Source organism: Phaseolus vulgaris, chromosome 6, assembly GCF_000499845.2.
Source record: "Phaseolus vulgaris cultivar G19833 chromosome 6, P. vulgaris v2.0, whole genome shotgun sequence".
In the NCBI taxonomy this organism is placed as follows: Eukaryota; Viridiplantae; Streptophyta; class Magnoliopsida; order Fabales; family Fabaceae; genus Phaseolus; species Phaseolus vulgaris.
The window spans coordinates 2653001-2669085 of NC_023754.2; the positions used below are offsets into that span (position 1 = coordinate 2653001).

Here is a 16085-nt window from a genome sequence, read left to right on the forward strand (position 1 = left end):
GCTTCGAACGTTCAAAAACCCTTTTAACGCCACCCTGCATTAAACACGTCTTAAAGTGCATTTAAGGCGCTTTAAGGCGCATTTAACACGTTTCCTTAAAACCTTTAATGGAGGCATTTAAAGCGCTTTAAAGCGTTTAAAGCATTAACTGGAATAAAAACATACCTGATGAGGAAACATTTAATGTTTCCTCATTTACTATCTCTGCTAACTTCTCGTTGACTCACTATCTTTTCTCTGACTTGATTACTATCAAACGTGGAGGGCCTCACGACGCCGTATCCCAATCTTAAGGACATTCTGTCACGTGAGTTTCCTCTTTCTCGAAGTGCCGCTGGCGCAGGGGGTGACATTCTGGGTGCTAACTCATGCTCCCCAGGTTTCAGCCACTCACCCTGGGAGTGTATCTACCTTCCTCTCGCACCACGCACCTGGTTCATCCCTGGGCATGACCCTCTCTTGGGTCGTAACTATCCCAGGGATCACCCTGAATTGGCGTGGACTTCACGAGCCAGGATACTCCCCACTGGTATTGGAACTATGGCCCTGAAGCCACCTCTATCGGTATTATAACTGCGATCTTAAAGCCATCTTTCTCCTCTCTCTAACTTGGCCTCTGGCGATTTCGTCCCCTCCACAGTCTTTCCTACCCGTGGGTATCTGGGGACGACGCCATCAGCGCCTTATGTTGGCGACGCCGTCAGTGCCTTATACCGGCGACTCCCTCTACTGGCGACGCCTCATCTTGGCGACGCCTCATCCTCCTTCCTCGGGCCCCTCAATGGGTCCCACCGTATCTTTGACTTTGACTTTAGTCAACGTTCCGGGGACGGGACGGTACACAAGCCCCCAAGTCTTGAGCTGATGACTTGTCTTCAGCGAAAAGACTAAGGCTTCGCCCACGCCATCCACGTGGCACTCTGGTGACATGTCATCATTCCCCGAACAGTTGACATGACCTTCCCTGAGCAGTTGACGTGACATCTTCTTAATGGCTGATGGGACATCCTCTGAATCGGGAAAAGTGACGCTTTGGTTCACGCTTAATCGCTGGCCACATGACTCATCACGCGGTCACCATTCAGAGCCTCTTGCGCTCCCAGGGAGCGCATGATCCTTCGACACGTGGACTTATTGAACGGTCCTGTTTTAACATCCTTTGGGCTTCCTTCGTAACGTTTAAGTTACCCCAGAGCCCGCGCTTGAAATCACTGTTCCATTCACTCTCTTTCGCACTTCACTGTTCATCTTCTTTCTCTGAACGCTTGAGGCTCTCTGCAACCTTTGTTCTTCCTGCACACTATCCATCTCCAACCACTCCAATACTCAAAGGTACGATCTTTCCCCCTCGATGACTCTTCTTCTTCACTGCCTTGCTTTGTGTGTGAATGAACTGCCTGGGACTGTTTATCTTCTTTCCTTGTCGCACTGTTCTTGTGTTTCCCTGTTCCTATGTCTTTCTCCTCTTTTTCGCGTGGGTAGGGTTTGTCGAGGGTTTCTCTTTTTCCCCTTTTTTTCTTCTTCAAAACCCCCTTTTTGCTGAGCCCTTTCTTTTTCTTCATTCTTCAGCTCTTGAGTCGATGGCGAAAACCAAGACTACTGCTACTCCTCCACCCCCAGGTCCAACTACAAGGAGGAATACCGTTGGGCCTCCGATGAACTTCTTGCGGAGTGCTCCACCTTAACCTCTGTCGAAGACGTTGAGGCCCATAGGGGGGACCCCACACTCTACAATTTCAACGCATTCCACAAGATCCACGACTCCCACATCTTCGTATGTCGTGTAAAGCCGGGGGAACCCGTTTGCATAGACGAAAGGGTCACTGGGGGAAGTCCTTTCTTCTTCATCTACCAAATGGTATTCAAACGAGTGGGCCTGCGCCTTCCCTTTACTTTTTTCGAAAGGGAGTTACTCACCGAGATCAACACTGCCCCTGCCCAGCTTCACCCCAACAGCTGGGCGTTCGTAAGGGGCTTCCAAATTCTCTGCGGCCACCTGGGTATTCCCCCTTCCGTGGACATCTTTCTTCACTTCTTCGAGGTGAAAAAGCAGGGCAAGAGTCTCTGGATGAGCTTCTCCGGCATCGCCGGTCGCATCATCCTTACCCTCTTCCAAAACTCATTCAAGGGGTGGAAGGGAAAGTTCTTCAAGGTGCGTGCCACTAAATTTGATCCCACTGCACTGGAGGGCTTTCCCCTGTACTGGTCGGAGAAGCCCATATCGACCAAGCCCAAGGCCTTGGATGAACTTGCCTCCGCTGAAAGGGAGGTATGCAAGGTCTTAGCTGGGCTCGGGGTGGTTTTTGACACCGCCAAGCTTATTGCCAACGAGTTCAAGGCCCACGGCCTTTCCACCTACTTCGGTATTTGCTTTTGATTACGTCTGCTTGAACTTGCTTGCACTTACTTGCACTTACTTGGTCTTGTTTGAATCGGATTGTCCAAATTGTTGTATGTGAACTTACTGGAATTGCTTGAACTTCAGTGGTTTGCCTACATGTGCTTTCATCCTTTCTCACCCGAGTTAATCTTTGCTTGGTTATTCTGAATGACGCAGGTTCAATAATGGATTCTTCAAAGCGCCGCACACTCGCCAAGGCCTTGAAGCAAATGAAATCCGCCAAAGGGGGTGGGGACTCCCTCGCCCTTGACGTGCCTCCCCCCACTCCCCCGGCGCCCATCGTTTCCCTACCATCTCCATCATCCTCTCCCCAAACATACCAAACTCCTACTTCCCCTTCTCCCTTTGATGCGGTCCCATTGGCCGCGACTTTGACGTGTGCTCCAACACCCCCAGATAAAGGGAAGAGGGTGCTGGAGATAACTTCTGATAGCGAAGACTCGGATGTTGGCTTGGTCTTCAAAAAAAAAAGAAAGGCTACTAGGGTCCCTACCCTGCCAACCGCGTCTCCTGGTGGTGGCGTGGACTCTCTAAGGGACAGCCCTTCAAGTGCCACGTCTCCCCCACCTCAAACAGTCCAAGAAGAACGGGATGAAGGGGCTGAGTCTTCTCCTCCGCCACTACCATTGTCTGAAGCAGTTGCAGCTTCAGGCTCAGCCCTTCCCGCGCCTGCTCCTATTCCTTCTCTCCCCGAGATTCTGATCCCCAACACCGTGTTCAGGCAGTTTGCGCAGGGATTCAACGAGGGGATGTCGCCGGGAAACCCCAACAGGGGAGAAGGCATGCCCTTCTACATGGGGGCCTTCCTGGCGATAGCACTCGACTGGCGCTCCCAGGCCCAGAGCGTCACGACGGGGAGGCAGGCCCTCCAAAGTCTGAAACAGGAGGTGGGGCCACTGAAGGAGGAGAAAAAGGCTTGGGGGCTTAGGGAGGAAACTCACCAAGCTTCATTGAAGATGACCCAAGAGGGGGGCCGAAGCATATGCACACGAGAACGAACAAGCGTATGCAGACCTGCTGGCCCTCTTCACCTACCATCAAATCCAAAACATTGGCCTTCCAGAGGTGGTTCATGCCTTCGAAGTGCAGCAGAAAGAAATTGAAGAGTTGTATGCCGCTCGGGGGCAGAAACTGACCGAGGCCGAGGGTGCCCTGGCGGCAAAGGTTGAGGCTGTCGACCTTATCCAAGCTAAATGTGAGAGGCTCCACACTGAATCCAACAAGCTCCAGGTGGGGAAGGAGTTCTTGGAAAAGCAGCTGGCGTCTAAGGATTCCAGGATCGATGAGCTGGAGAGGGCGAACCAGGAGCTCACCAACGAGATGGCGGGCATGTTCGAGGAAGGCTTCAAGGAGGCCCTGGCTCAAGCATCTTGCGAGAACCTAGGGATTAACATCTCGAACTGCGACCCTACTAACCATATCGTTGATGGGAAGGTGGTGCCTCTTGACCTGGAGGATTGAACCGCAGGCTCTCAGCTTCCATTTTTACCTCTTGTCTTTCCCTTGTTTTGGTGATTTGTAAATATCTGAACACTCGTAGCACTCGACCCTTCTATACATTTACTGGGAACGCAATTTACGCTTTACTTTCGCTATTAATTCCTGCTTTATTGCTCGCCTATTCATGAGAAAACAGATGTCATTAGATTGTGATCTTTGCTCTTAGAGCCTCACCCGGCCCCCCGTATTTTTCTTGTCTTTGGCATCTCGTGCTTTCACGCTTCTTCTTCTTCTTATTCTGCGCTGAATGTCCACGCTCGAGGAGAGACCTGCTCTGGGTGTCCTTAGCGTGTCTGAACACTTGGGACAAAGTCGCGCTTTGGTGCCCACGCCCATGGAGAGGCCTACATAACAGTGTCGTATCGTCCATGGAGTGTCTTAAACACCAAGGCAACTTGTCCCTTAACTCTTGGTGCTTGGCGCCCACGCCTGAGGAGAGGCCTACTACAGCAGTGTCGTATTGTCCTCAGGGTGTCTAGAAACGCCAAGCGTTAGGCGGGCTTGAAGCCTCCCGTGGGGTCACTCCCTCCATGGTCTTTCCTTCCCACGGGTATCGGGGAGCAACACTGCTGGTGACTTGCTTGGCTTCTGGCGATTTCGTCCCCTCCACAGTCTTTCCTACCCGTGGGTATCGGGGGGCGACGCCATCAGTGCCTTATACTGGTGACGCCATCGGCGTCTTATACTGGCGACGCCTCATCCTGGCGATGCCTCCTTCTGACGACGCCCTATCTTGGCGATGCCTGGTGCGATCAATCTGTTGACTTTGGCCTTGACGTTGACTTTGACTTTGACTCTGGTCAACGCCCGGGGGCGGGACATTTGCCTCAGCGAAAAGACTAAGGTCTCGCCCACGCCATCCACGTGGCATTTTCCATATTGCTGATGGGGCGTTCCCCTGTTCGATTTGATCTTGACGTTTTCTGAGTTTTTGACAAGATGTTCTCTTCTTCGCCGGCGCGTCGTACCCTCGGGGACTCTGTCGATATGACACTCTCTGACCAAGAAAAAGTGACGCTAAGGGTCGTCCTCCAATCTCCTGACACGTGGCTTGATCGCACGGTGTCCATTTTCGTGTCCTTTGGCGCCTCAACTGTAATGTTTGGGTCTTTGAAATCCTGTACTTGCACTCATCGTTTCTGTGTTTTCGCATCTTCTTCGCACCGTTCCTCTTCCTTCCAAAGAGTTCTTCCTGCGTTCTTTTCCCGTTGACACTTCCCTTCTGCATTTCTACCGAATCTTTCTTCTTTGATCTTTTAGTTCCTTCACCGACAGCACGTGCCAACATGTCTACCAATCCTCCTTCCCCCAGAGTCAACCCTAAGGATCTTTACGTATGGGCTTCGCGCGAACTTCTCGACGAGTGTTCTAACTTACTCTCTGGCAGGGCCCTGAGGGAACATGTGGGGGACCCGAGTACCTATGACCACCGTGCCTTCGCGAAGAGGCATGATGACGATATCGTCGTGCTTCCTTGCGCCTTAGGGGAGCCGGTGTGTGGGGACGAGCGGGCCAACAATGGAGTTCCCTTTTTCTACTTCTACCAGGTGGTCTTCAAGAGCGTCGGTGTGCGCCTGCCCTTCTCTAGGTTCGAGAGGGAACTGCTGACGAAGATTAATGCTGCACCAGCCCAGCTGTACCCTAACAGTTGGACTTTCGTCAAAGCCTTCAACATACTGTTTGGTTTCCTGGGGTGTGCACCCTCTGTGGACATCTTCCTTCACTTCTTCGAGGTGAAGAAGCAAAGAAACAACCTTTGGGTGACCCTCAACAACGTTCCCGGCAGGGTCCTCCTAACCCCCTTCCAGCACTCCTTCATAGGGTGGAAGGGCAAGTTCTTTAAGGTTTGTTGTTCCGACCTCGTGCCTTCCGCCCTGGACGGCTTTCCACTGTACTGGGTGAGGGAGACAAGAGCCCTGAAGTCCAGGCCTCTTAAGAGGTTGCCTTTGAACGACCAGGAAGCTTGTCGGATTTTGGCTGGGGCGGCGGGTTTTGATGCTGCCGCTTTTATAAGTTTGGAGTACAACGCTGAGGCCTTGGAAAAATATATATGTATGAGAGATTACCTTAAAACCTCCCATTCTTCGCCCTTACTGGATTTTCGCATGACTTATCTTGTGGTGCCTTCACCATGCTTGTCTCTTTTGGTGCAGGTTCGAAGATAAACCGACAACAAAGGTCGCAGTTGGCCCAGGCGTTGAGGTCCGAGAACGAGGCTTCATCATCATCCCATTTAGACTCCGGAGGCCACTAAAAGGTGGCCTGATTTCGCTTTTTCATATGAATATAGGGCGTGTACATGATTGCCCTTTGTCTAATCTGCAGTTATCACGAACTTTATCTGTAACCCTAACTCTTGATCTATACTTTGATTTCGCCTAAGCGCTGCCCATTTTATTTTTGCATATTTGCGTCTACTTCTGCTTCCTCTGCCATGCTGCGTGTGTTACCTCCGGCACTACCCTCCATCGTTTTTAGGAGGGTTTATTTTTCCTGTACTGAGTGTCCACGCTTAAGGGGAGACGTGCTCTGGGTGCCCTTAGCGTGTCTAACACTAGGGACAAAATCGCGCTTTGGTGCCCACGCCCATGGAGAGGCCTGTATAACAGCGCCGTATCGTCCATGGAATATCTCAAACACCAAGGCGACTGGTTCCTTATCTCTTTGGTGCTTGGTGCCCGCGCCTGAGGAGAGGCCTATTACAGCAGCGTAGTATCGTCCTCAGGGTGTCTAAAAACACCAAGGCGAAGTGCTACCATCTGATACTGGGGCTAGTTATTCATACTTGAGGAGGGGGCGTCCCGAAGGAATCCCTTAACCCCTGCTCAAGGACTAAAACTCCCAGGTTTTACCTTGTGTTGGACATACCTGTCATCTTGACCTCTAGGTGAACGCACGTGTTCTTACTACTTGCTTTGGATTCTGATGTCTGCTCCTTATTCGGCGATGCCTACGTTTGGCGACGCCTCACGTTGGCGACTCTTTATCTCGGCGATGTTCTATCTTGGCGGCATCTCCTGTTGCCGACGCCTTGCTTAGGCGATGCCTACGTTTGGCGACGCCTCATCTTGGCGACGCCTGACGCTGCCTTGGGTCTTTGTCTTTTATCTCTTTAACCTTTGGTCTTACACTTTGAGTGGGAGGAGGAAAACTGAGACAAAGTTTTCTTGAACTTCTCTTTTACTTGGGTGACCTCATTAAAAAACCCCCGAGAGGGAAAAAGAGTGTCCCCTTTACAATTCGTATTTCGTTACTCATAGTTTAACTAAAATAAAATTTTAAATTGACCGCATTCCAGCTGCGTGGAATGGGATCTCCGTCCAAAGTCTCTAGATCGTATGAACCATTCCCCTTGGTTTTGGTGACTCTGAAGGGTCCGGTCCATTTGGGAGATAACTTATTCTCTAGCTCATATGGGTGAGCCTTCCTCATGACTAAGTCACCAACCTGGAATTGCCGGGGCTTTACCTTGGAGCTATACTGTCGCTCCACTCTTCTCTTTACTGCCTCGGCCTTTATTCTTGCTTCGTCTAGTAAGTCTAGGTTCACTCGCCTTTCTTCATTGGACTCTTCAGCCACAAAATTCTGGTAATGTGGCGAGCTTTCGGGGATCTCGACTGGGATCATCGCATCTGACCCATATACTAGACTGAAAGGCGTTTCCATGGTGGCGGATTGGGGTGTGGTGTGGTACGCCCATACAATCCTTGGCACTTCTTCTGTCCACGCCCCTTTAGCTTTTTCTAACCTTCTCTTCAGTCCTCTCAGCAAAACTCTATTCGCTGACTCTACTTGTCCATTCGTCTAGGGGTGTTCGACTGATGCGAACACCTGCTTGATGCCTACCTCTGCGCACAGGTTTCTCAGCTGTTGGCTTGCAAACTGGGTGCCATTGTCGGACACCAGCCGCCTAGGTACACCGAAGCGACACACGATGTTCTTCCAAACAAAGTGCTGCACCTTGTGCGCAGTAATCTGGGCCACGGGCTCCGCCTCTATCCACTTGGTGAAGTATTCAATGGCGACGATCAGGTATTTCATCTGTCTTATCGTCAGTGGGAAAGGGCCTAGGATGTCGATTCCCCACGTATGAAAAAGCCATGGGCTGTATGTGGATCTCAACTCCTCTGGCGGCGCCTTGTGCCAATCAGCGTGCCTCTGACACTGCTTGCAGCGCTGGGCGTGCCGCACGCAAACCTCTTTCACTGTCGGTCAGTAGAAGCCGGCACGTATCACTTTGGAAGCTAAAGACCTTCCTCCCACGTGACTCCCGCAGATACCTTCGTGGAGTTCAGCCATTATCCTGGTGCACTCGTCGCCGCTTACGCACGTCAGGATGGGGTGTGTGAACCCGTGTCTGAACAATATCCCGTCTACCAGGGTATATCTTACAGCGTTCCTCTTAATCTTCTTGCCTTCTTCTGGTTCTGCTGGGAGAACCCCATCCGCCACGTATCGTCTGTATGGCGTCATCCAAGTGTCTCCCTCTGCTAAAGCATATATCTGTGTATGCTTTCCTTCCTCGGGTGCGTCCGCATATGTGCTGATGCGGGGTGTCTTCATCGTATCTTGAGTCAAAGAACGATGACTCCTTGGTCTCCCTCTCGCTGTACAAATATGGAGGACGTCCACTCTGTTATCTTCCACGAATTTTCGCAGAGCTTTGAGTGTCTCTTGGATTACTGTCATCTGTCTGCCCCCCTTGCCTGAGCTGGCCAGCTTGGCAAGCAGGTCAGCTCTGGCATTCTGCTCTCTCGGAACATGTACTAGCTCAAGAGTGCTAAATGCTCCCTTCAGCAGCTGGACGTACCTTAAATACGTCGCCATTTGTGGGTCCTTAGCTTGAAATTCTCCCGAGACTTGCCCTGTGATCAGCTGTGAATCACTCTTCACCAGGAGGTTCTGCGCACCCATCTCCTTGGCCAGGAGCATCCCTGCGATCAATGCCTCGTACTCAGCCTGGTTATTGCTCGCTTTAAAAGCGAAACGCAAAGCTTGCTCGATCAGCACACCATTAGGTCCCTCCAAGACTATTCCTGCTCCACTTCCTTGCTGATTGGAGGAGCCATCGACCGAGAGCAACCACTGCGATCCCGACTCCGCCTCTTGGTCGCCTCCGGGTGAGAGCTCTGCAACGAAATCCGCATATACCTGTCCTTTGATAGATCCTCTGGGCTCGTACTGGATGTCAAACTCTGACAGCTCCACCGCCCAGCGAACCATCCTTCCAGCAACGTCAGGTTTCTGCAGTACCTTTTGTATGGGGAGGTTCGTCATCACCATTACTGTAAAACTGTGAAAGTAGTGGCGGAGCCTCCTGGTCGAGAATACCACGGCCAATGCTGCCTTTTCCAGCGACTAATACCTCGTCTCAGGGTCTTGTAAGGCCTTACTCACAAAATAGATGGGCCTCTGTACTTGGTCCTGCTCCTGGACTATCACATAACTGATGGCCCGCTCTGTTACCGCAAAGTATAGTCGGAGCGGCACGCCTGCCACTGGTTTGCACAAGACGGGTGGTGTCGCCAAGTACTCTTTCAACTTGATGAAAGCTACTTCACACTCGTCGGTCCACGCAAAGCGACTATTTCTTTTGAGGTACTGGAAATAGGGGTGTCCCTTCTCCCCTTCTGCAGAAACGATTCTTGATAATGCTGCCATTCGCCCTGTCAGTTGTTGCACTTCCTTCACTGATGTCAGGCTCCTCATAGCGATGATGGCTGTGCATTTGTCAGGGTTTGCCTCAATTCCTCTTTCTGTAAGCATGAAGCCTAAAAACTTTCCTGCCTCAACCCCAAAGACACACTTCTCAGGGTTCAGCTTGAGGCGATATTTTGAGATGGTGGCAAACAACTCTTCCAGGTCTGCTGTATGTCGCCTCCTATCGCGCGAAGTTACCACCATGACGTCTACATAGGCTTGCACGTTCCTTCCCAACATGGGCGCCAGGACCTTGTCCATTAACCTCTGATAGGTGGCGCCCACATTCTTTAACCCAAACAGCATCACTTTGTATCAGTAGCTACATGTCTCTGTCATGAACGCTGTTTTACCCTCGTCCCTCGGGTGCATCTTGATCTGATTGTACCCCGAAAAAGCGTCCAAAAAGCTCAGCATCTCGCAACCCGAGGCATTATCCACCAGGGCGTCAATGCTGGGTAGTGGATATGAGTCCTTGGGGCATGCCTTGTTCAAGTCCGTGAAGTCCACACACATCCTCCACTTCCCGTTTGCTTTCTTCACCAGAACAACGTTGGCCAACCACTCGGGGTATTGGATTTCCCGGATGTGTCCGGCGCTCAACAACTTCTGTGTCTCTTCCTTCACCACGAGGAGCCTTTCTTCGTTAAACTTTCTCCTCCTCTGTCGCACAGGGCGAATTGTGGCGTCCATGCTAAGGTGGTGGCATAAAAAGTCGGGATCGATGCCCTAAACCCTAAACCCTAACCCCTAAACCCTAAACCCTAAGTGGCGTGAAATCACCTCCGCCACTTCATCCTGTTCCTCTTGGCTCAACAAACGCCCCAGTTTGAACGTTTTGCTGCCGATCTCTCTCTCCACCACATTGGCCGTTGGTTGGTCTCTGCTATCCTCTTTTGGGGGCGTTGCCTTATAGTGCTCTCTAGGCGACGCCTCTTCCACGGGCGAAGCGTCGTCATGCCTCTCCTCTGTGCGCGCGTCTGCTTTAGGCGTCGCCTTTACGGGTGCGGCCTTGCCAGGCGTTGACTCCGTAGGCGTCGCCTCGTTCAAGGGCTCTACTTCCATCACAATGTCTGAACTCGGTGGATGTTCGAACACCATGAACACACCTCTCTTTGTCTTTAAACTGTTTTTGTAGCATTTTCGCGATTCTTCCTTATCTGACTTGATGACAATCACCCTGCCACTGAGATCTGGCAGCTTCATCTTCATGTGGCGCGTGGAGGCTACTGCTCTCAGCCTATTCAACGCCGGTCTTCCCAACAGAATGTTGTAAGCCGAATTGGCGTTTACAACTAAGTACCAAATACTTTCAGTACGTGAGGCCACTCCGTCTGTGAACGTCATCCTCAACTCCAAGTAGCCACGTACTTCCACCTGGTTGTCGGCAAACCCATACAAGCACCCAGTGTAGGGCCTCAAAAGGTCGGGAGACAACCGAAGTTTGTTAAATGTCGACCAGAACATAACATCTGCGGAACTTCCCTAGTCGACTAGGACCCTGTGCACCTTCCTTCCAGCCGTGACAACCGAAATGACCACAGGGTCATTGTCGTGGGGGACAACATCTCGTAGGTCTGCCCTTGTGAACATGAGGTCTGACTCCCACGGGTCACCTGAGATTCTTTCATCAATCGAATTTACTCCCCTCGCATATTTCCTGCGTTGGGATGCAGTGGGCCCTCCTCCCAAAAAGCCGCTGTAAATGGTGTGAACTTCGCCATGGACTGGCATCTCATGCGCTTGATCCTCCGCTGGTGCCGACAGAGCCACGGTAGTGGCGGGTTCAGCGAGATAATCCTTCAAGAACCCGCTTTTTACCAACTCGTCTAACTGGTACCCCAGCGACAGGCAGTTGTTGATATGGTGACCGAAAGCTTCGTGGAACTCACACCAAGAGTCCTTGCGAGGCCCCAGCACCTTGTCAGACTTCGCTGGTCGCCTCAACCTTTCGGCTATATTAGGTACGGCGATCAGGTCCTTCAACTCCACCACGAAGTCGTACCTTGTTGGTCTGGCCCTTTCCCTGGCCGAACGATTCCCTCCCGCCTGACCCCTGGGTTGGGGTTTTCTCGCCTCGTAGGGGCGTCTCCCTTCCTGATTCTTCCTTCCCGTCGTGGTTTCGTTGACCCTGACGGGTTGAACCCGTGTCTGTGCCCTCGGGCGTGAGGGTGCGACGTTCGTGCGCTTCTCACACACCTCTCCTTCAGAAGCAATATGCTCCACCGCGCGACGCCTTATTTCAGCGAAGCTCCTGGGGCGATTGCGAATGATGGATTCGCAAAAGGGGCCAGGACACACGCCTTTCCTGAATGCGTACACGATCATGGGCTCTTCCGTAGTACCAGCCTTTACTACTTGGGCCCCGAAACGGTTGATGTACTCCTTCAAAGTCTCACCTTGATACTGTTTCACGTCGAACAAATCATATGAGACGGGCGGCGGGGCCCTGTTCGCTAGGTATTGCTCCCTAAATAATCGCGACAGTTGCGGGAAGGAGGTGATATGGCCGTCTGGAAGGCTGATGAACCAATCCATGGCCATTCCCGTCAGGGTGCTCATAAAAAGCTTGCACCTCACGGCATCGGAGCCGCCTACTAGCACCATCTGCGTGTGGAACGCAGTGAGATGTGCTTCGGAATCCTCCATCCCGGTGAAGATCACCTTGGGCCCTGCGAACGTGTTGGGGATCACTGCTTCCAGAATCTCCTTCGAGAATGGTGTGGAAAACTCCCTTGGTGGGGTGAGACGTTCGGTCTCATATAGGTCACGTCGCCCTTGGTTGTTGCACAAACCACGGCGCAACTCCTCATTCATGCGATGGAGCTCTTCGTTCCTCGCCTGGGAGGCCGCGAGATCCGCCTGCATACGTTCGTGCTCCGCCCTTGATTCTGCCATTTCCTCCTGCAGCCCCTGCATCATGTCCATGACCTGCTGCATGGTCATTTCCTCACTCGTAGCGCGCGTGGAACCTTGTCTCGTGGCCCTCAAGCTTGTTGTTACGGTGGCTTCGATAAATTCTCTGGAACTGTCGGTCTGGAACCTGTGATGGGACTGATGTTTTAAATCGGCCCCACGGTGGGCGCCAAATGTTCCTGCTGGTTGACCTGGGTACGTCTTTTTGTGCGACCTTGCCCGTCTACTATGGACACCCCTTTCTGGTAATCTGCGAACACCTGCAAAGAAGTGAACAAATGGGCGCCCTAGCGGCCGTTTGCACTCCGACGCTCAAGTCAGCTAACAAGAAACACCAAAACTCTGCACCTTCGTATCGGAGCACCGTGAAAGACGCTCTGAAGGTGGTAATGAACTGTATATTGTGTACTATTTTCTGGTTCTGGCAAACAATCCTTCTCTAGTCCCTTGTCCGTAACCTCAGGGCTCGAGCAAGCAACTAGAGTGTGCTCTGGGGAAAATTTGCCAAAAGAAAACCGATCCCTGCTTCGGACGTTCAAAAACCCTTTTAACGCCACCCTGCATTAAACACGTCTTAAAGTGCATTTAAGGCGCTTTAAGGCGCATTTAACACGTTTCCTTAAAACCTTTAATGGAGGCATTTAAAGCGCTTTAAAGCGTTTAAAGCGTTAACTGGAATAAAAACATACCTGATGAGGAAACATTTAATGTTTCCTCATTTACTATCTCTGCTAACTTCTTGTTGACTCACTATCTTTTCTCTGACTTGATTACTATCACACGTGGAGGGCCTCACGGCGCCGTATCCCAATCTTAAGGACATTCTGTCATGTGAGTTTCCTCCTTCTCGAAGTGTCGCTGGCGCAGGGGGTGACATTCTGGGTGCCAACTCATGCTCCCCAGGTTTCAGTAACTCACCCTGGGAGTGTATCTACCTTCCTTTCGCACCACGCACCTGGTTCATCCCTGGGCATGACCCTCTCTTGGGTCGTAACTATCCCAGGGATCACCCTGAAGTGGCGTGGACTTCACGAGCCAGGATACTCCCCACTGGTATTGGAACTATGGCCCTAAAGCCACCTCTATCGGTATTATAACTGCGATCTTAAAGCCATCTTTCTCCTCTCTCTAACTTGGCCTCTGGCGATTTCGTCCCCTCCACAGTCTTTCCTACCCGTGGGTATCGGGGGACGACGCCATCAGCGCCTTATGTTGGCGACGCCGTCAGCGCCTTATACCGGCGACTCCCTCTACTTGCGACGCCTCATCTTGGCGACGCCTCTTGTTCTTGGCGACGCCTCATCCTCCTTCCTCGGGCCCCTCAATGGGTCCCACTGTATCTTTGACTTTGACTTTAGTCAACGTTCCGGGGACGGAACAGTACACAACAAGAGGAATATTAACTTGATTAGATGGACACACATAAGGACAAAGACAAGACTTAAAGTAAAGGGGAAACTCAATGAAGGTGACATATGCTAAAATAAAATAACAGTTAAGAGAATGTGAGAAACATTTATATCCTTTTTATGATCTAGTAAACCCTAAAAAGACACATTGTGTGACATAGCAGATAATTTATCAAGATCATGACTAAAATTATGAACAAGCATGTGTACCCAAAAACTTTGGGAGGTAAGGAGTGGAGAGGGTCATGTGGAAATAAAATAGAATGAGGATTTTATCCTCTAAAATAGAAGATGGCATAAATTAATGAGATAACATGCACTAAGAACAACATCACCCTAAAAATGCTGAGGAACATCACCATGGATTAAAATAGTACGAGTTGTTTCAATAAGATATTTATTCTTGCGCTCAGCTACCTCATTTTGTTGAGGTGTATAAGCACATGAAGTTTGATGAAGAATACCATGAGAAGTCATGAATTTTTTAAAAGAATGAGAAAGATACTCACTCCCATTATCACTGCGCAAAATGCAAATGGAAACTTCAAATTGATTTTTAATTTCATTGTAAAAGATTTGAAATATCGAAAACAAATCAGAACGGTTTTTCATTAAAAACAACCAAGTACATCTAGAATAATCATCAATAAAAGTAACAAATCCTTGATATTTGTTCTTTTGCTGTCAAATTAAGATGATTTTAGCGTAGATTTGTCTAATGCTACATAGATGATAATATAGAAGTGGTTAGATGACCCCAAGTTGTCTCTCAACGAATCCAATAGTAAAGTTAGCAAATCAGTATTTAGAATATATCTGTAAGCATTACAAGTTAGCAATAACAATAATAATAAAAAGGGGGTTGAGATAGTGGTGCATAAAATATAAAAGAGATTAAAATAGAAAGTAAAAGGCGGTTGATCCCCAAGTTCTTTCACCATTGAATTCTTCACATGTTCTCTAAAGATTAATCCTTTCTTAATCCTCCAACAGAGCTAAACTAGATTGAACATGCGCCAATCTGATTCAACTGAAACTCACCAGTAAAACATGTGTCTACTGGTTTAATCAATACCCACTTTGTTCCATGCGTATACTCCATGGGAATGCCTATCTTCTCTCTCTTGAATCATGTGTCCAGGAAATTAATTAGAACAATGCGAACAAACTAAGAAACCAAAGTTTAAGATAAGGAAGACTCTCAATCATTCGTTCAAGTACAACCTCTCACAAAAAACAGTTTTCTAGGAGATTAGAATATTAAAACAATTGCTATAGAGAATTAAAAATCGAAAGTTTTATTGAACAAAACCTCAGAACTCAATGGAAAATTACAAAAGAAGAAACCAAAAAGGTTTACCCTTACATGTGGAGGCAAAAAAAAAAGAATTACAAAGAAGAAAAGAAACTAAGAAAACCCTATGAAGCTCCCCTCTTTCTCCTTGAGACTTGTGTTTATAGGATTTTCTACTCCAAGGATCTTGGGAAAATATTGTAGTTTAGATTTTGTTAACAGTTTCCAAGTTTCTAGAATTCTTGTACTTTGCAGAAGATTTGCTTCCAATATGTTTTTTAGATATTGTAGATTTTATTTCTCTTTCTTCTCCTCAGAAATTGTTTTATGTTTTGATTCAAGAAACTACTTGGATTTTTGCATATTTGGCCCATTCACAAAGGTAGACGCTCCTTCAGACCATTTACTCTAAAAACACAAAATTAACAAAAATAATAGTTAAGGCCCAAATAAACCCAATTATATGAATATTAATTAAAACAATGGATTTATTTATTATTATAGTCCAATAATCCATGATTAAAGTTATTGAGTGTGTGAATAAATATATGTTCATCAATACTGAAATCCTAAATTAGACTTAATATAACTTGGTCCCCAAATGTCAAAGTGAACTAAGACAAAAAGAGTTGAAGCACATTGTGATACACTACTAGGAAAAGAACTACGATTGTGTTTTCCTAACTGATACATCTCAGACAGTAAACTTAATACATTAGACAAACTTGGAACAAGCTGTTACATCTTGGCAAGACTAAAATGACCCAATCGAGCATGAATGAGAGATGGAGAATCGATAATCGTGCCAACATGTGTAGAGATCTCTAGTTGATAAAGTCCATGAGACTCACATCTGGTGCCAATC

General features: G+C 49.1%; 2 protein-coding genes across 2 annotated transcripts; both read right to left on the reverse strand.

Annotated features, from left to right (window-relative positions):
• Positions 1-8113: 8113 nt before the first annotated feature.
• On the reverse strand, positions 8114-9184 carry LOC137833220 (uncharacterized). The gene has a single exon (XM_068641581.1). It carries the CDS (start codon positions 9182-9184, stop codon positions 8114-8116), a length of 1071 nt encoding a protein of 356 aa, XP_068497682.1.
• Positions 9185-11086: 1902 nt separating this feature from the next.
• Positions 11087-12145, reverse strand: LOC137833221 (uncharacterized). Its single transcript, XM_068641582.1, has one exon. The coding sequence runs from the start codon at positions 12143-12145 to the stop codon at positions 11087-11089; it is 1059 nt and encodes a 352-aa protein (XP_068497683.1).
• Positions 12146-16085: the final 3940 nt, after the last annotated feature.